The sequence below is a fragment of the Cimex lectularius genome, unplaced genomic scaffold (assembly GCF_000648675.2).
Source record: "Cimex lectularius strain Harlan isolate CLEC.00 unplaced genomic scaffold, Clec_2.1 scaffold56, whole genome shotgun sequence".
Classification (NCBI taxonomy): domain Eukaryota; kingdom Metazoa; phylum Arthropoda; class Insecta; order Hemiptera; family Cimicidae; genus Cimex; species Cimex lectularius.
The window spans coordinates 1004443-1025658 of NW_019394202.1; the positions used below are offsets into that span (position 1 = coordinate 1004443).

The window sequence follows — 21216 nt, forward strand, 5'->3', positions numbered from 1 at the left end:
GCAAAGCTTCTAATGAGGTAATGAAGTCTGGAATGACACTCAAGCTGGGAACCACCCTAAGTCATCATTTAAGGCAGTTTAGCTGTATTCTCAAAGTGATCTTTGAGCTCACCATTCCTAGCAATGTTCTTATTAATTAGACCTGGGTGTACTAGTTGTCATCTCGATACTGCACTCTTGGGAAATTCGTAGACCTCATGCCTTGACCCTAAATAAAAAGTAGAAGTTTAATCGATATAAGGTTCATGTCCCCTGGTCTGATTTTTATAAGAAATATGAATATTCTCCTGAATGGATATTTGTTGTTTGTTCACTTCCTCATATGTATAGTATTTTTTTAGTACTAGGTTTGCCACCATTGCATATGGAGAGGATGACATAGAAAAGAGCAGTTTCTTATGACAAAATGAAATAAAACCAGACTTAAGAAAAAGCCACTATCCTAAAGAGAATAAAAATAATAAATGACATGGCTACAAAAATGTCTGCAAAATTAAAAGAAACTTTTGACAGACTCTTCCAATTAAAAATAACAAGAACATGAGCTATTTGGAAGAATACAAACCATGAATATAATTATTTGAAGATCGTGAGATGCGGTCTGTTGTGACAGGTTTTAGAAAAACATTTTCTTTATTGTGCCGTTTCGAACATGAATATATTAGAGAGGCTTTATTGTGGTATACAGATGGATCTAAAATATTACATGGAGCAGGATAGATGTCACAAGGCCAAAATTTTGACTTAGCAGAATCCCACATCAATTGTTTTAAAGGTATACGTACATTCACAGATAGCCAAGCAACACTGCAGGCCTTAGCTTTCGATTCAAAGCTGGCCAGAGAAAGCATATCTCCAGCTCCTGGGAAAATATAATCTGGTAATTTTAACAAACAGGATGACTGGCAAAAGCAGCAGTCCTCACATTCTTGTGTGCAGAACCACTAATCGACACACCATAAAACAAGCTAAAATCTGAACTGAACAAATGGACGGAGAAGTGACCACACTAGATGAATTTACCAGGTGCAACGATTAGTGGTTTTGAAACATTTCAACCAGAAAAACAAATCTACCTCTCGCCGTGGGCAAAAATTAAGGAAAATAATATACCTTTATACTGGGCCAAAGCCCTTTAGATTACCACATTAAAAAATGGGAAAACCTGACAAGGGAACGACCAGGTTGGTGAGCCACAGATTTGGACCAAATTTTTTGATGGTTGGCCAGCGCCACATTAGATGGAAATTTCCATTGCACATGCTTAAATTCAAAATTTTGTCAAAATGTCTCCGTCGAGCTCTGTTGATGCACCAACGTTCATCGATGGTATTTTCCGTTGGGTTCCATCTAAGCAGGTCAAAACAATGCAAAGTGGAGGGGTGCACCACACTGGCGATGGACATGGGTAAAACGGAAGAGGCTGTAGGCATTCCGTTCATTTCCTTATTTATATCTGGCTTGTTTGGAATTTTTGACACAAAATTTCTGTCGCATTCCGTCTAGTGTGTAGTACCGGCCTAACTCCAAAATATTGGACACATATCTGCCACTTCTTGTGAATAGACCCTGATTTTTCCTTTTTTTTTACATAGAAATTTTCCAATTCTGAATATTTTTATTATATTTTATTATTATAAATTTTTGTTTTTATATTACCCAACAATGAAATTATTACACAAAATATTTTTTTAATCTATAAATAATGATTTACCCCACTTTCCCAATATCATGTTCTGTATAAATACATTTAAAGGAATTTTTATTAAATCGACTTAATCGGGGTAATGAAGCTTTTTTCAAAATTAATTATTGCAATTAAATGAGCAAAAATCGTTATTTAGAGATTAAAACAAACATTATTTTTGTTATTCAGATATCGTGAGATGCGATCGGGTGTGATGTAGGTTTCAGAAAAACATTTTCTTTATCGTGCCAACGTTTCGATCTTTTATTGAGATCATCTTCAGGGCTCAAAGTGTTTGTCCTCTGTGTAATTGTGCCATCCTTGCATGTCGTGCTGAGAGTGCCCAATTTAATAAAATAATTTTACACACATCAAAAAGATGCAAACAACGCCCATTTTGACCAAATTAAAAATAAACACATCAAAAAATTAAATAACTTAATCAACAAACAAACACCTTCTAACACAAGCAAATGGTTCCTAAACCTAACCAAAACTACCATTCCTCCAGAAATCCAGAACTTCCTGTCACTTGGTCCCAAACATTCCATTCCTTACAACAAAAAGGGCACTCTCAACACAACACACAAGGATGGCACAATTACACAGAAGACAAACACTTTGAGCCCGGAAGATGATCGCAATAAAAGATCGAAACGTTAGCACGATAAAGAAAATGTTTTTCTGAAACCTACATCACACCCGACCGCATCTCACGATATCTGAATAACTATCGATAAACAGTCACTAATCTCTACACATTATTTTTGTTGTAATAATTCCATTGTTGGTCAACATAAAAACAAAATGTTCTACACGCAGAATATTCTCATTTGGTTTGATTTAAAAAGATAAATCAACAAAGCTGGGTTTTTTTTTAAATAGTTTAACAAACATTCTGTAAACAAAGTAGGTCAGAAAATAGTCAAAACTTGGATTTGACCTCATTGTCATGATTCTATCATTATAAAACCCTTAGATACCGACTTTTGTGGAAATCGGTGAAAATTAATTTTTTGACTGATAATTTCGACCTTTCTGCTGAAATGATTTTCGTAGTGCAAGGTCTAATATCATTTACTTAAAAGCTACAGGACCGATTTTCATGACATAATTGTCAAGCGAATTTTATAACTGTATCAAACATTAAAATCGGATTATTTACATTAAAAAAAACCCAAGGTTAATTTCTGATAACCTACCTATTTTTTGTATTTTCTATCGTTTATGGCAGATACATCGTTAAAAAGCTACCTTCCTCTTCTTTTAAATTTAGTGTTTGACGTTAAAATCCTTTTAGCCGTTTTTGAGTTATAACCGTTGCAATCAAACATTATGATAAAACTTCTCGAAAAACATAAAAATTTGAGCTAAAACAAAAATATTTGGTTTTTAGAAATTTTTTGGTTACTGATACAATTTGACAGCTTTTGCTATATTTTTATTGCAATCTACATAAAAAATGCTGTAAAATGTATTCACATAATTGTTTTATGTAAGTAGAAAGGTGAAATACAAATATAAAAAACGAAACATTTTAACTTTTTTTTGGCAAAACCAGGGCCCATTCACAAGAAATAGCAGATGCATGTCCAATATTTTGGCGTGTAGAATCCCAAAAATAAGTTTGGTACCGTTACACACTAACCTGATCATCCCCTTGTGAGATAGAAACCTGTCGACTGTCATGAAACAGCAGAGACATCAGAACACGTCCTGTGACTGGTATGTACATCCTCTTCAGAAAGGCAGTACCAATGCCTATACAAAAACAGAGTAGTGCACTTTTTGAGGTATGGAAGATGTTAGATCACAAGAAAATAAAGGGAAGAGTCACAAAAGTCCCTGGAAAAGGAAAAAAATAGAGTGTAAGTAGTTTAAGATGAATGATGATGGAATATTTTGGATATTGATCTTTATTTGGATTAGACAGTTTAGTTGGATCGAAGAATATTTAATGTATTGCCTTACTTGATATAGGCATGAATGTAGAATGGAATGTATTTAAGTATGACCCAGCTGCTGATAACTCTGGTGCCAAATGGATAAGACTGAGGTAATTTTGGATTTTTGAAAACTAGCATGTACCAAATCAATTCAATCAATATATTTAAAAATTCTATAATTAATAAGTGGACAATTTTTAGTATAATTACCAAGATCCCAAAATACGCAACTTTTTATTTATTGTAGGAAAAAAAAGATAAATTTACAAGGGAAAAATATATTTGAAAGACTGCATCTGAATTTTCAAATTTGTATAATACAATGATGGTTTTTGTTTTATTATTCTGCTATTCTGCTACTTAAATTAGAAAAACTGTTTCATCTGAAACCATGACTTGATTGTCATCAGTCATTTTCTTAAATGCGGCCCGAATTTCACTTTCTGAGTAAGGCAAATCCTTCGATTTGCTATTGACATTTTCAATTAGTTCCTTATAATTAAATGATTGCTTGTTAGCCTCTTGGAAGGATCTGGAGATAGCCAATCTGAACTCACCAAGCCTTAAAAAAAAAAAAAAATTAATATCTTAAACAAAATAAAAAACATATGCAAAAACAGTTAAATTGTTACCTTGTTTCTGAAATTTCATCAGATTGTGCTTGTTCCACAGAACTTTCTCCCTCACCATTCGTACTAGAAGGTACCCCCGAGCTGACGACATTATCTTCCAAATCTGACAAAGCAAACATGCCATTGCTGCTTTTCTAAACGACAAAGGAAAATTTTTTAAAAATATGTGAAAAAGGGTATATAAATAAATATTTTACCGCTTTCTTTCTCTTTTTAGTTTGTGGTGTTTCAGTGTTATCATGATCATCATCATCTTCATCATCATCGTCATCATCATCATCACCACTTTCCCTGCTGTCTTTCTTTGCCTGTCTCCTTCTCTTCTTTTCCTTTTCCAAAACCTAATGGGCAAAACAAAATTAAGTTAAAAGTACGTTACAACAAAATATTTTTTTATGTACCTTCTTGAAATAAGCAAATTGAACTAGCTCAATTGCTGCTTCTGCATCTTGAAGTTCAACTGTTGACGCCAATCTAGCCTTTGCATGAGCTGTTGCAAGTCGTATCAGTGTTTCTAAAGTTCTCACCGTAACAGGTTGTGTCTAGAATAAATCACAGTTCAAAAGTTACTAAAGGTATCATTTCATTACTCAAATTTATATAAATAATAATGTTTTATTTTAAATATAAAATTTTTAAGATTAATTTGTCTTATTTAAATTTTTTTGGTTTATGTAGAAAACATCTCCTTTTTTTTAAAATAAAAAAGTAAATATATTTCCATTTTTCAAACAAACATTTCAAATAAATGTGAATAAGTAATGTATTTACTTTTTATAAAAAAATAATAAATTAATTCAAAAAAAGAAATGTTTTCTAACATAAATCATATGAACAAATAACAATATAACATAAATAAAAATCCTCCCAGTCAATCTTATTTATTATGTATGTAGCCTTTTTAAAAATTTTCAGTCCAATGCTTACCCTAGCTTCACCATCCTGTACAGCATCTTGTGATCTCAATCTTGCGTATTCTTCAGCAATAACTTCAGTTGCCTTGTCAGACAATTGAGGCTTTAGTGATTTTGCTATGTGGATATAAATTTTCATGAATTCAACCGTAAAAATTTTCTCACTGAAATATAAATAATAATAATTAGACGTTTTGTCATATTATAACAATAAATAATACTACTACATGGTAAATAGTTATTTATATCTCACAATAATCATTAATTTACTGTCACTAAATACTACATGTAGTAGTGGTTAAATTTTATAAATGATTTATGTTTCAAATGTGTTTAGGCAATGAATAAGAAATTATTGGGCTTTTTGGTTAATTGCTAACCTAATTGTCTTACCTAACCCTACACTACCTAACTCAACCCATAAGCAATTCCCAGTAATACAAAATCAATGAGACAAAAAATTGTGTAAGCAGCCAACAACAATCTATGTTAAGATGAAAATATCAGTCATAAAATATATCAGTCCTATGATCATGTCAGTTAGTTTCCCTGATATAAAGAGTCTATTTTTTAAGGCAATTTTTTTTTAAATAAATTTATTTTAGTTTCTTCTCTAGGTACCTCTCTATTTTGTAGCTTATTATTATTTTTTCAATTAAGTTTATATGTGTGTGGGTGTTATCAACAGTTATAAGTTTTCTGTATTAGAAAAAAAAGTGAATATAAATCAACAAGACAGCTATGTCTGTATACTTATTTACATTCAACATGGTATATAAACTGATATTTACTTTTTTGATCTGGAATTTCCATGGAGTAAAGCATCATATTTCTCAAATACTTGTATGTTACTATCTTGAGTTGACTGTTCAGTAGGTTCGTGAGTACTCAGAATTTCGACGGAAGAACCCATTGGCAAAACAGCTCCATCAAGTTCACCTGGAACTCTGAAAAAGTTTATTTTTTTAATAATTGAATATACATTTTACTGGTAGAGTGTACACTTTTTCTTATACCCTACCTGTATCTGTGCATTCTTACAACATGATCAGATATAATATTATCAACATCGCTGTTTACTGTGTCTAACATAACAAATAACAGATCAAATCTTGATAAGAGTGAATCTTGTAAACCGATATTCTCCATAGGTGGCTTATACTGATCATACTACAAAAAATATTCATAAAAAATGAAAAGACAATTTTATAAAGAAAATTAGGAGTATTTATATTATATTTTATAATTATTATTATATTTGTAAAATGATAATTTATTACCTTTCCATAAACTGGGTTAGCAGCAGCTAATACACTGCATCGGGCGTTTAGTTGGGCATGAATACCAGCTTTGGCTATAGTTATTCTTCCTTGTTCCATCACTTCATGAATTGCTGTCCTATCGATGTCTGACATTTTGTCAAATTCATCAATACAAACAATACCACGATCGGCTAAAACCATAGCACCAGCTTCCAACCTGGTAACCAAATTTTTTTTTTTTTTTTTAAATTAATAATAATAATTTAAAAAAATACCTTTTGTCCCCAGTTTCATGATCTGAAGTTACAGCCGCCGTCAAACCTACACCTGAACTCCCACGGCCAGTAGTAGCAATCGCACGAGGAGCAGTGCATAAAACATAACGCAAGAGTTGAGATTTGGCTACACTCGGGTCTCCAATCAATAGTATATTTATATCTCTAAAATTTTTGAGAATTATGAAAAGTCCGCAAACTGGGAGTAAATCTGTTTTTACCCTCGAAGACGTGTGCCGTTTGGAAGAATTTTTTCAACACCACCGAGCAACATACAAAGTATTGCTTTTTTAACATATTCGTGTCCATGAATGGAAGGTGCTAATGAACGGCTTAACATGTCAAACATGCCCTTTTGCTTTGCCATTTTTCGACAGTTAGCAATATCAGCTCTAGATAAAGCTATTTTGGTGTCTTTACTCAATTGACTTATATTATTTGCAAGCAGCACAGTTCTGTATTAAGACAAAATTAAATTACATTTTGTATAAATTGAATTTATTTGAGTTGAAATTACCTAAAAATACCAGATGTGAAACCTCCTTGTTTTGCAGGTAAACACCGGTACAAGCCTACAATTTGGACTCGATCTCCTGGTTTACATTTATCAGCTAAATCATGATCACAAATCACATCAACTGATCTTGGTAACTGACCTGAAAATTAGAAAATGTAAGAAAAACCCTCTTTTGATCACACAGCTTTATTCAAGAGACTACCTGCAGGCGCTTTCTCAGGCATTTCTTGCACTGTCATACTTTGGTGATCCATATAATTTGATAAACCATATTCAGTCTCTAAAAGATTTCCATCAACATCCTACAAAAGAAAAATAAAACATAAATTACCTTTTTTATAATAGCAAACAAAATTTTAGTGAATCACTAACCTTAGTAGGATATATCGGTGCAGTAGCCATGGGTTTTAGAGATGTGAAGTCGGAATAGAGCCTTTCGGACATTTTTTGAGTCGTAGGGCAATAGTGAACACTTCTCATTAGTTTTGGGCGCACAAGAGAACCTAAAACATTGTTACTTTTTTACACCCAACAGACATAACAAAACCACTTCACAACAGATTTAATGTAAAGTAATCCATAAAAATATTTCCTTGTAATATATTTTGTCAACTAAAAGTACTTACATTGTGTAACAATCCCTTCTACACAAACAAGGTTATTGATATATCTTGAAGTAAGTGTACGTGGCGTCACGTGACGACTTCCAAAACTTCCTTCGAAGCCAACATAAAATTCGTTGAAATCATACAATGGATCTAGGGTGGCGACATACTGTTTTAAGGCATTCTGAAATGCAAGTAGCTCTTCACCAGCATTTTTCATTAAGCTAAAAAATAAAAATAAATAATAATAATAATATGTGAGACCACAGTCACAAAGCAATTTACAAATAATTCAGAAAAATAAATTAGGGCTCCACACACCCGATTAATTGCCAGATATGAGTGACAAGTGTTCAAATACTATTTGTTTATCAAGTGTTGGATCAGACAAGTCTAGGCAATCAGAACTGACTCAGCCAACAAGTCTCAGTCAATAAGATCCAAAATAGGAATGTGCAGGTAACAATGCGATTTTATCTGACAAATGTTTTAGATAGATCTGACAGTTGAATTCCAAATATAAAAATAATCATAATAGCATAATCCAACTGTCACAGATGACCCATAAGTCACATATGACTGGATTTTTCTGTAATAAAAAATTCAAAATGTGCAGTAAAAAACCTATAAAAAAAATCAGTATACCTAAAACACCCACAACATATAACAATAACTATTTTTCTTTAATTTACAATAGTAATGCATTGAAAACTAATTAATTTTTTTTTTAACACATTTTTTTCATTAGGCCATTTCAAGGCCATATTTTAAGTGTTGGATAATAAATCAAGAGAATCGGACGATCTGACCAAAGGTAGGAACGAAATATGCCATCGGTCACTGAATTGTGGATTCTGATGTCAGAGAGTTGAATTTCAAGTACACCAAACAACCTGTTGAATCTGAGCCAGCAATGTTCTCGACCGTATACATAAAATATCGTCTACATAGAGTTTCTAAAAAAGGACCAATTTAATTAATTTGTTATTTGATTGGAAAGGAACTTTTTCAAAGTTATCCGTGAATATTTCGGTACAAAGTGGGGATAATGGAATCCCATAGGTAACCCTTTCATTTTATAAAATTTATTATTAAATTTACAAAAATTAGATAGTAAGTACATGTAAGCACCCACACACACACTGATGGACAAAATTAACGTTTCATTCAATTTATTAAGTTTAAAATAAAACCCATCATCTTTCAACATTAGTTACAGGTGTCACATTTGGATTTAAATGTACCGCCTGCCCTCCACATGCAGAGGTTGCAACTAAAGACATATATTTTTAAAAAGAAAAATAAAATAAATGACATTTGATTTAACAGTTGTGATAGAAAAAGTAATTTTATTTTAAAATTGGTCATAACAAAAATGAAAAAAAATTAATTTTACTTTTCCTTATAAACATTAATCAAATAGGATATTTTTAAAAATGTAATTTTATTTTTAATTAGGTCGTAACAGAAAATAAAAGATTGTTTAATTTTACTATTTTCCCTAATAAAAATAAATTAACTTTTATTTAAAAAATAGTAAGTTTATTCTAAAATAGGTTGTATTATAAAATATAAAGATTCTTAAATTTTACTCTTTGCTAATTATAAATAATAAATTAAATTAGAAGGAACAAAATTAATTTTACACCTAAATAGGTTTTGATACAAAAGATATCAAAATTGTTTTTTTGGCTTTCATAAATAAAATTTGAATAAATAATGAATTTTCTTTTGTTTCTATTTTTGTTTTAGTTGTTTTATTTGTGGCTTTGTATTGAATATTTGGTATATTTCATTTGCCATAAAAAGTGCCTCAATAGATTACATTACTGTAGTCAGGTCTGATAAAAAAAAATCTCTGGGACTTAGTCGTCTGGTCTCAGGATTCAGGGTTGGGCCCAAAAAAAGACACACGTTACACAAGTACTTAGGAGCCATCATAGTCAAAATAAACAGTAAATAATACTTTGTTTACCTCCTGTGTTTACTTTTGTACTGATTAATCCCAGTTGTACAAAAAGTAGCATTATGCCCTTCTGTTTTGCAACACCTAAAGATCAAATTCAGTACTTTTTCCTTCATTAATTTTATCTGATATTATTCTTATTCTTAAACATTTTTTTAATGGCTTCAATCAGGCATCTGAGCCAGTATGACTCGAATGAGTGGAAAAGCAGCAGAAGAAAAAAAGAAGACGGAAAAAGAGATGGAGAGCACTCCTTTCTCCACTGGCAGCATCGATACGGAGCGCTGTGAAGGAGATAAGGTTGCTCTTCCTAAGGTACAGGGTGATACAGACGAAGGATTCACCCTGGTTAATAGCAAATGAGGTAAGAGAGGAGGGCGATCCAGGCATGAGCACAACAAGGATCGCTCCAATTCTCGGAAGATTGGGTCCACACCCGCGTTTCAACCTGCATTCAAGGACAGGTTCAAACTGAGACATGATGCGAGAGGTATAACATTCTTGGAATTTATATTGAGTAAAAACCTATCCATCCTGAATGTAGGCAATATCCCCACTTTTATACAAAAAAATAGGAGGGCAGTATTGGATATATCACTAGCCTCTCTGCCAATTGCTAATTGCATAACGGAGNAAGACGTGACCCCCAGGTAAGTACTACCCCAGCACAGAATAGACTGGGGACTAGCACGAAAAGAAGTAGGATGGAGTATTCTTCCACTCCACTTTCTGCAAAAGGACCTGCCAAAAAACCAAGGCAAGTGAAGGTAAATGAAGAACTCAAAAACCAGTGGTTAAAGTTGTTTTCAGGAAAACCAACAAGGATTTCTTCACCAATGAGGAGTCACTAAAGTTGAGATCACTGATCTGCAACAGTGCCTTGGAATTGATCGAGGAAGAGGATGAGGCGTGGATTTTATAAATTCAGGTCTGGTAAAAGGAGGTTACATGTACATGATAAGCTGCGGGGACGAACTCACCGTTAAGTTTGTCAGGGACACGCTTAAGAAGCTGTGTGATGAGAGGGAATATGTGGTCTGCGACATCAACGACCTACCGAGAAAGGCCAGTGTCCACATATGCAGTGGGTCTCGAGACTAAGAAAGAGTCTATAAACAAACTGTCACGAATCTCTAACAGGAAGGCAGGTTTGAACATTAAGGACTGTGAACTCGTTGCCTACAACAGAGAACCCCACACAGGCCACGGGACTTATCTATGTTGGGAAGTATCGGAAGCAGATGCCAAAATACTCCAGCAAAATCCAACGATGACACTGGAGGTGAATGGCATCAGGGTGAAAGTCTCCATATCCTCTCTACCAGAGACAATGGAGATTGACAAGGACACACCTCCACCGACAAAGGAAGAGGGAAGTATCGTCAACCCCGCTAACGCGGAAAGAGGTAAGGGTGATGTAGAAGCAGGCTGTCCTGGTGTGGAGGGGATGATGGTCGAGCTATCCAGTGAGGCCGAGGATTCCCTTCTTCTGACTCAGGGATAAACCTTTCATTCCTCATTTATGTGACTCACCCCGAGTGTACCATGAACTATTCATGAGACCTCTCAGGGTGTCACAAATTAATATGCAGCACAGCAAGATTGCCACGGCCGAAATCGGTAGGGACATGACTGTGCTGCAAACATTGATTTATTTAATACAGGAACCCTATACCTACAGGGGCCAAGCAATCGGTTTAAAAAATAATAATTTTGAACTGTTTCAGGATCTAAGGCATGATAGGCCGAGAACATGTATTGTGGCCCATAAGGAATTAAGACCAATTCCTATAACCAGGTTCTGTTCTAAGGATATCACTACAATATAAATTGATTTCAGGAGAAGGGGGAGCCACAAAACTCTATATGTGGCAAGTGTATATTCACCCCACAATGAGGTCTGCCCAACGGAGGCAGTTAGGGAACTTATATCACATTGTGACGACAATAATATTGGTCTCATTCTGGGCTGTGATGTCAACGCACATAACCTAGCATGGGGCAGCACAGACAGTAATGCGAGAGATATAACATTCTTGGAATTTATATTGAGTAAAAACCTATTCATCCTGAATGTAGGCAATATCCCCACTTTTATACAAAAAAATAGGAGGGCAGTATTGGATATATCACTAGCCTCTCTGCCAATTGCTAATTGCATAACGGAGTGGAAGATGACACCAGGTAAGATCTCAGATCATTGCATCATTGACTTTAGAATCTGAAGAGAAGTTAACAAAATAAGGTTTAGGAACCCAAAACTAACGAACTGGGGTACCTATGTCAATACTATTAATAATAATATTACAGGTTGCATACCTGCTCCTACTAACGTAACAGAGTTGGAGCAGGCTGCTAACAACATTATACAGGTCATTAACTCCGCATATGTAGAAGCATGCCCTGAAAAAATACTACGTCAGAATCGTCATCACTGGTGGAATAAAGATCTGGCTAGTTTAAGGAAAAGGGTCAGAACATCACACAAAAAAGCCCTGCAATGGAACTCCGAACAGTAATGGAGGGAATATCTCTCCTTGAAAAAAGACTATAAAAAAGAGTTAAGGAAAACTAAGCGTAAAGCCTGGAGGGACTATTGTTTGAAAACAGAGACTATTAAGGAAAGTGCTCGTATTTTTAAACTTCTGGAAAAAGATTACATTAATCCTTTAGGTTATTTACAGGATGATAATAGGGTGTACACCAAATCAAGTGTGGAGACATTGAACCTGATGGCCAGGGCTCATTTCCCCAGGTCAGACTCCTCCGATACTCTAACCAAGGAAGAACTACCAACACCAAACTGAGATAAGGCTAATGAGTTAATTTCCTGGGAGGCCTACAAATGGGCGGTAGATTCCTTCAAGAAATTCAAGGCAGCCGGGGTGGATGGAATATTCCCTGCCCTCCTTCAGCAGGATACACCTAGCCTATCTAGTACAGTATGGGATCTCCTAACGAGTAGTCTGGCACTGGGACATACCAAAATGCTGGAAGGAAATAAGGGTAATTTTCTTACCCAAACAGGTAAGGTCTCATCAATTACCTAAATCGTACAGACCTATAAGTATATCTTCTATTTTCATAAAAATAATAGAGGAAATTTTAGATAAATACATTAGACATGATTGTGGAATTAATACTATGATACATCCCAATCAGCATGCATATTTACCAGGAAAATCAGTGGAAACTGCTTTCCATTCACTGATAGGCAGGACTGAGAAGTCATTATTTAATAATATACACTAGGCAGCTTCTTCGATATCCAAGCGGCGTTTGATAATGCTGATACTTCTTGCATTATATCAGCACTAGATAATTACAATGTTGACCATCACCTTACTAGATGGTGAAGACCTTGGAGGGAAGGATTGTCAATCAATATGTGCTTAAGTGGTAACGCTCTTAGAATTAATGTCAAAGGAGGCTGTCGACAGGGAGGCTGCTTGTCACCTCTTTTATGGTTAATTACAGTAAACAGTTTAATAGAACTTCTGAATAATTCAGGTTTCTACAGTCAATTATTTTCAGATGATGGTACCATAATGATCACGGGTAGGGTTCCCCTGACTCTTTCACAACTGATGAAGGATGCCATGGGATTGCTTTCTGAGTGGTATTGTGACTGGAAATTGATAATGTTTAGTAGAAGAAGAACATTAGGTAATTTCAAAAACCCTAAATTTCAGGGCATAGAAATAAAATTAGTGGATTCAATCAAATTCGTTGGGGGTGACGCTTGACAAGAAACTTGATTGGAAAGGAAATATTAATAATACATACAGGAAAGGCACAATATAGGAGGATTGTCAGTAAAACATGGGGTATCAAACCGTGAGTAGCCAAATGGCTATATACTGCAATTATTCTACCTACATTATTTTTCGCAGCTTTAGTATGGTGGAAAAGTCTAGAAAATAAAGGGAACATTAATAAATTAATGTCATTTCAAAGACTAGGCTGTTTGATGATGACAGGAGCATTTTCAACTACATCCACCCTAGGACTTGAGATCATAACCAATACCACACCTCTACACATAGAGGCTAAGGTCAGAGCACTAACCAGCTGCTACAGATTAATTAGCGAAGGCAGCTGGAACCATAAGGGTAATACCATAGGGTCACTCAAAAATCACACAATTATTGAGTAAGGTTAATGGCCAAGTATTAAGCGTTAGCGATAAAAAGGTTAAAATCCCTTCGGGGAAAAAGTACTTTCAGGTAGTTAGAATACAACTATAGTGCGGATGAGGACCATCGTAACATAGACTGCTATACTTATCAAAGGTAAAGGAAGCGGTGCTGGAATCCATATACCTAAATTAGGTATCAGCATCTCCTCCCCTCTTGGCAATAACACCTCTGTTTTTCAGGCAGAAATCTGGGCCATTAATGTGTGTTGTAGAACACTTATGAAAAATAAAATCAAGGGAAAAGATATTAGAATTTTTTCCGACAGTCAGGCCAGTCTTAGGTCATTTCAAAAAGATTTATCAACATCTAGACTGGTGGGAGAAACTGTTGATCTTATCAATAGGATCACTTCCAGGTATGAGAATACTTATTTGGATACCAGCACATAAAGGACACTATGGCAATGAAGAGGCGGACAGCCTGGCCAAAGAAGGCTCGAATACTGCGTTTGTCGGGCCACAACCGGTATTACCTCACTCTAAAAGCACAGCGAAAGAGAGTATCAAAAACTGGGGTATGAAACAATTCCTTAGGGAATGGAATTTGTCCCCTGGACACAGGCAATCGAAGGAGTTTGTTACGGAGATTAAACCAGTAGAATCGAAATGGCTATTCTCTAACTCAAGGAAGGGAATTAGGAGGCTGATAGGTATCCTGACGGGCCATTGTGCCCACTGAGAAGACACCTCTTCGTAATAGGTATTCTACCAGATCCTTTTTGCCGTTTTTGTGAAATAAAAGAAGAAACGGCACGGCACTACCTCGCAGAGTGCGATAGGTACGCTAGGTCTAGATTTGAGGCTTTTGAAGGAGAGGACATCACCAAATCACTCCCCGAAATTAAATGGTCCAAAGTCTTGGGGTTTGTGAACAAGTCCAAGAGGTTTATGCAGGACACGTGAGCCGAACAAGTCCCGGACCTTTTAGGGATGGGGTACGAGTCTACCCAGGCATTTAACCCCTCGGGTCTTGGTTGCCCACCCTGCATTTTATATATACATGACAGCGTCAGAGTCATAACATTATTAGTGGAAGGATAGAGCCTTCACACTATGATAGGAAAGGTTCTTTGGCATTCACTCTACGCATTCAACCAAGAAGGCCAGGACAATAGATACATCCATCATCAGGCTGTATAAAACCACACCATTAAAGGAAATGAGATAAGAAACTGATAGAACAAGTCCAAAACGTTTTGATTTTTTCCAGGAATGTAAGATGTAAGAATTAAATTTGCACAGGAATATGTGAATTGGACATTGAAAGTTTAGGGACAGACACTTACAGATGAAATGAGAGTTGGCCTCAAATTTCATAGCAGCGTTTAAGAAAGGTACGCCCCATGCTGTATGGTTCCTCAGGTGGCATTCTACAGTGAGGCATTGATGTTCTGGGGTGGCATTTCCTCATACGCCCTCACCGAATTGTTTGTTGTGCAAGGAAGATCTCTAACTTCACAGACGCACTTATAAGAAGAGCATGTAGTGCCATGTGCCCCCCCCCCACATCGATGACAAATTTTTACAAATGCAGGATAATGCCAGGTATTGTGGATGACTACCTGAATCGTTGACTTGGCCTTTGTAATTTTAGACCGTTTAAATAAATTCATCAGGAGGTGTCAAGAGAGGCCTGAAAGGTCTGCAGTCAATGTGTTAAGCATGAATCGTGTCAGGCATGTTATGACTGTCAGATATGTGTCATGATGTGCAATCCGACAATTGTTGTACTGCGACTGGACAAACTGAAGCGGAACATATTTTACAATGTACAAACAAAGATAAAAAATGGTACTAACTTGACAGCCCTTTCTGGTTTATTTTTACGGATGTCGGCCAGATTGACGATAACGCGGGTCCTTTTGCTTTCGATCATTTCCTTCACCTTCCTCTGATAAACGCCTTGGTCGTCCTGAAATTGACGATTTGAAAATTGAAAACGGTTGAGATTGACGAGCCTCGGATCGGGAGGTCGACCAGTACTCACTTCATCGTCGAGCAAGTCAAGATATTCTTTCTGAATCTCTTTTAATTGCTGGTCGACGTCTGAATCAATCATTTCGCACCAAATGACAAAACGGCCAAAATAATGGAAAATCGGCGATTTGAACTTTTTTCGAGTTGTTTTTCTTGGGAAAGGGCGGCGTCTCCAATTCTCCGGTTCTGCACGACTACCAGGAAGCTGAGATGCAACAGGCGGGAATGTTGAACCTTTTACGCGGGAGATTTTCTTATCACTGATATCAACAGGTGTCACTTATTTGTGACTAAAAAAATATCCATTTAATTATAAATAATTTCACATTAAGAAATCTGCGCCAATCAACAAAATGTTCAATCAATCAAATAACATATTCTACTCAAAAAATAACATTAATTTATATTTGTCTGAACGTTGGAGAGGGGTTGGCCATGACCAACAAACTCGACCACAGGACAAAAATATTTTAAATAAAATTCAATAAAAATAAATTGTAACTAAAAGTCACAGTCACTAAAAGACAGTTTGCTTCTTTTTTTATTGAAGACATTAAACCCCTGCGAATTATTTCGATCTAGTCAATTTTTCGAATTGGTTGACCATTACTTATAAATGATTATTTGGTGATCGTGAGGTATGGTCTGGTGTGACGTTTTAGAAAAACATTTTCTTTATCGCGCCAACGTTTCGATCTTTATTGAGATCATCTTCAGGGCTCAAAGTGTTTGTTTTCTGTGTAATTTGTCGTCTCGTCTTGTGGCACTCTCAACACGACACGCAAGAATGGCACAATTACACAGAAGACAAACACTTTGAGCCCTGAAGATGATCTCAATAAAGATCGAAACGTTGGCACGATAAAGAAAATGTTTTTCTGAAACCTACATCACACCAAACCGCATCTCACGATTTCTGAACAGTTATTTTAATTTATACAATATAAAAAATTAAATAAATTTATTCTACCGTGAGTAGGAACTATCTTTTTATAAAGATTGATGGTTCCTCTTCGATCTCACATCCTTTTTACTCCTGCTTACCTGTGATGGCGGTGTATAACGTATATGTATGTATGTATATGATTTTTTTATACTAACTGTTAATTTTGTAAATCCACATAATATAAATCATTTGTTTGTTGCATCTCTAGATGCAGATACAAATTTCGGAAAAAAAATCAACTAAGTCAGCGGTAACTAGGAATAAAATTTGAAATGACGTGATTCGAATCAACGGTCATCTATGTATTATTAAATTGATATAAAATATCGATGTTTTAAACTGGAAAACACAACTTACCGATAACCATTTTGAAAAAGAACCTTCCAGTATAGAATGATAAGCCGAGAGTGACAACTGTCAGTCTTGAAATCGCAGTTCGGCCACAGTAATAAATACATGATTTACGTTGTTTCTAAACTCAATTTATAATTAGTAAACAAGTGTGAGTTTGAACCGAATATGGATAAGTCAATAATTGATATGCCGGGAGAATTGGTTTTTCAGAGTTTTTCCACAGAAGTCGGGTCGATTCCTGTCAATGTGGATGAACATCCGCAGCGAGCCGGCCCGACGGAGGGGGTCGAAAGCTCTCCTGAGCCTAAAGTGTCCGTATGGCAGTTGGAATTTTACAAGAAACTCTTCGACGTCGACACTGAAGAAGTTTTGCACCGGCTCCGATGGTCTTTCGTCCCGTACGGCAACTTCCTGCAGACCTGCGTCAAAGACAAGCCGGATCTCTACGGGCCGTTTTGGATTTCAATGACCTTGATATTCTCGATGACAATCACAGGGAACATCGCTGACTATTTCCAGTCTTCTTTGGGAGAGGATCGACACTGGAAATACAATTTCCATACGGTCACGACAATAGCGATGGTCATATTCTTCTACTCCTGGCTGCTACCCTGTGTCATCTGGGCCTTCTTGCACTGGTACGGGTCAAGTCTTGTAAGTCGTTCTTTCCTATCCAAACATTTCTTTACATTTTTTTTTTAATTTTAAATAATCTATTGCTGTACAATAGTTAAAATAACAAATCTTTATGTAAGGCATTGGTTGGAATGAAAAAGTGTCAGCAGGATTCGAACCCACGACCTTCGACTAAATAAGCCACTGCTCTACTACTTGAGCTATCGTGATGATAGCACGTCACTAACTTTTCCATTTCAACCAATACCTTACATAAAGATTAATTAATTGATAGAAGTTATTTAGTCAATCAGACCACAAAATATAATGGAATTAAAATAATGGTGAGAAAAAAACTTGATAAACATTTAATATTCTTTGTCACCAATAGGGCTTCACATAGCCACATAGGTAGTCGAACATGAGCTGACGGATTTCTGTTATTGGCTTTCACTACTTCTGGAACTAAATATTATTAAGTGTCTCGGTGCTTGAGGTTTTTGGTAGCTTGCTTTTTTGTTCAGCTTTGGTCCACCGGATCTTTCATTCTGTCCGAAATAGACAGGAAGTGCATGCAATATTTGGCAAAAACACTCTTGGCACGGCTGTACCGGCTCCAATAGAGGTTAGATGGTGTATACGAGCTATGATGTCCATTGGGCTGGTGCAAAAAATAAAGCAGATTTTAAAAGGCAATCAAACCTTTTTAATTTTTCTAAAATAAAGAAAATTTGTTCAAAATCTATTCCATCACAATCTACACATCTTTGCCAATGTGTAATAAACATTTTTATTCTGCTGTCATAAAAATCCTTATTTCGACACAATAATCTTGGAGGGCGTTTTCAGCTTCACCGCGATGTCTAAAAATTTTATCCTTCAAGAAGTGATCAAAATTCCTAAAAAAGTCAGTAGGCGAGAGGTCTGTATCCTAAGTTTAATATAATCCTAAGTTAACACAGGGTTAGCATTATGACATGTGGCCTGGCGTTATCGTGAAGAAGACGGCCCCTTACGGTTTACCAATGCTGGACAAAGACGTTGCAGTTTCCCGTGCATTTTGTCAAATTCTTGCCAATATTTCCGTGCTGTGATAGTTTCACCATAATTCAGCAGTACACCACCAAACCAGGGACAACCACTGTGACCCGTTCATCTCCTGTTATCATACAGAATCCATTTTTCAACTTCAACACTAACCTCTTCCGCCATTTCCTGTTGTCTTACGTGAATTTTCTTCAATCAACGTTTGGAGATGGTCATCGTCCACAACGGAAGGCCTACCATGACCTTCCCTGCCTTTGAGATCGATTAAACTAAAATGTTTTGTATTAAAGATAATTTAAAATATTTATTATAATTCACAAATTAGATTTGAGGATTTAGCTTTGTTTACATGACTAACACATGCAAAAATAAAACTAATTTTCAAAACCTGTATTAATATTGCACCAGCCCAATGCATGTCTCTAAAATAGGAAGGATTCTTCGGCAAATTTTAGAAACACGGTTTCACACTAGGACAGGACAGGTCGACCTAGGTCTATGACAAAGAGTCAATAGATTACATCAGTCTCTGCCTGAAAGGCAGTGGCATATAGCCGAAGTATGAATGTACTTGGTTTATTTCCATTCCAGCTCCTGACTCATACTCGGTTCTACAGCCATCTTCATACCAGATAAATTTGGGGTGAACTAGGATTCCTTTTTCTCCAGACTTCATTGTGTATTTTGATTTGAAAGTTCTTATCAAAGCCGACTTTTTGGATCATGGAATCCCCAAAAACTTGTTTACTTGTAATTTTCTCCGAAGTTCAAGACAAAGCGCTGTCTCAGTGGTTTGCGCTGTTCAGAAGTGAAAATTTTTATTTGGAAGATGAAGACTACTCTGGTCATCCTTGAGCCGTTATCGATCCAGCCTCAGGCAATACAAGTTATGAATTAAAATTTTTACAATTACAATTAATTAAGGTTTTTAGTTGAGATAAAAAAGTCAATGGCACGAGCGGGATTCGAACCCATGATCTTTGGCTAGATATGCCGCTGCTCTACCACTTGAGCTATCGTGACCTCGATCCACTCGGACACCAACTCCCCATCTCAACCCCACCTTAGACCTTAGGTAGAGCAGCGGTGTATCTAGCCGAAGATCGTGGGTTCGAATCCCGCTCGTGCCATTGACTTTTTTATCTCAACTAAAAACCTTAATTAATTGGTCAAGCGGACCACGAAATTAGTGAATTTTTACAATGTTTATACAAATCAAAGCAACGGAGAATAAATCAAATATTATTTGATGTACTTTTTTTAAATTAATATTTCCACAGTATATTATGTGGATGTATTTATTGTTTTGTTTTTCTTATTGCAGGAAAAACTCAAGTTGATGCAGATCATCTCATTGTACGGCTACTGCTTGTTTATATTTGTACCTCTCTCAGCGCTTTGGCTTATTCCTAAACAGTGGTTTCAGTGGATTATCACAATGTCGGCGGCAACTGCATCGGGTCTAGTTTTGATGAAAGCCATGTTTCCAGTTTTTACAAAGAAAATGTATCCAGTTCTATTCTTACTCTTTTTCCTACATCTCTGCGTTGCTTCAGTTTTTATGTTGAAATTTGTGAAAGTGTCCACTGTATATCAAGAACCTATTGCATCTCATAATAATTCTTCATTAAGTGGATAAATTATGCTTGATTTGTTTTTTCTTTCATTTTTAAATAAAATAAAATCGTTTTCTATTTTGTAAATATAATTTTTGTAAAATAATGTAATTATACAATAAATATATTTTGTATTTTTTTTCTTTCAATAACTGTTGTGACCTCTCCTAAGGAGTAGTCTGGCATTGGGACATATACCAAAATGCTAGAAGGAAATTAGGGCAATTTTCTTACCCAAACAGGTAAGGTCTCATATCAATTACCTAAATCTTATCGACCTATAAGTATATCTTCTATTTTCATAAAAATAATAGAGAAAATTTTAGATAAATACATTAGACATGATTGTGGAATTAATACTATGATACATCCCAATCAGCATGCATATTTACCAGGAAAATCAGTGGAAACTGCTTTGCATTCACTGATAGGCAGGATTGAGAAATCATTACTTAATAATGAATATACACTAGGGGGCTTCTTCAATATCCAAGGGGCATTTGATAATGCTGATACTTCTTGCATTATATCAGCACTAGATAATTACAATGTTGACCATCACCTTACTAGATAGGTGAAGNGAAAATCTGGACAGTGGGGATCGCAGAGCGTCGGGTAGGTTAGCGTGGCATAGCATCGGGTAAGTGTGTTTCTGGCTT

At 35.7% G+C, this 21216-nt stretch overlaps 2 protein-coding genes across 3 annotated transcripts; one reads left to right on the forward strand and one right to left on the reverse strand.

The window, feature by feature from the left end:
• Positions 1-3248: 3248 nt before the first annotated feature.
• On the reverse strand, positions 3249-16396 carry LOC106666636 (DNA replication licensing factor MCM3). 2 transcript variants are annotated; one of them, XM_014393968.2, is made up of 16 exons: positions 15990-16396; positions 15802-15914; positions 7860-8062; positions 7606-7736; positions 7436-7535; positions 7234-7372; positions 6938-7171; positions 6717-6881; positions 6460-6658; positions 6201-6349; positions 5971-6126; positions 5193-5343; positions 4667-4807; positions 4463-4606; positions 4266-4399; positions 3249-4195 (listed from the first exon to the last, which is right to left on the reverse strand). In XM_014393968.2, the coding sequence occupies exons 1-16, from the start codon at positions 16059-16061 to the stop codon at positions 3994-3996; spliced, it is 2433 nt and encodes an 810-aa protein (XP_014249454.1). In that variant the 5' UTR covers positions 16062-16396; the 3' UTR covers positions 3249-3993. The 2 variants fall into 2 exon arrangements, with proteins under 2 accessions (XP_014249454.1, XP_014249456.1); XM_014393970.2 differs by lacking the exons at positions 15802-15914; positions 15990-16396 and adding an exon at positions 8160-8297.
• Positions 16397-17198: 802 nt separating this feature from the next.
• On the forward strand, positions 17199-20703 carry LOC106666581 (protein YIPF2). Its single transcript, XM_014393868.2, has 2 exons — positions 17199-17933; positions 20266-20703. Exons 1-2 carry the CDS (start codon positions 17445-17447, stop codon positions 20578-20580), a joined length of 804 nt encoding a protein of 267 aa, XP_014249354.1. The 5' UTR covers positions 17199-17444; the 3' UTR covers positions 20581-20703.
• Positions 20704-21216: the final 513 nt, after the last annotated feature.

Excerpts from the sequence above, each read along its gene's own strand:
- LOC106666581 (XM_014393868.2), top strand. The coding sequence starts at position 17,445 with ATGGATAAGTCAATAATTGATATGCCGGGAGAATTGGTTTTTCAGAGT. Across the intron at positions 17,934-20,265 it reads ACTGGTACGGGTCAAGTCTT|GAAAAACTCAAGTTGATGCA; the intron begins GTAAGTCGTTCT and ends TTCTTATTGCAG.
- LOC106666636 (XM_014393968.2), bottom strand. The coding sequence starts at position 16,061 with ATGATTGATTCAGACGTCGACCAGCAATTAAAAGAGATTCAGAAAGAA. Across the intron at positions 7,373-7,435 it reads GCCTGAGAAAGCGCCTGCAG|GTCAGTTACCAAGATCAGTT; the intron begins GTAGTCTCTTGA and ends TCTAATTTTCAG. Across the intron at positions 4,400-4,462 it reads CTAAAAAGAGAAAGAAAGCG|AAAAGCAGCAATGGCATGTT; the intron begins GTAAAATATTTA and ends TTTGTCGTTTAG.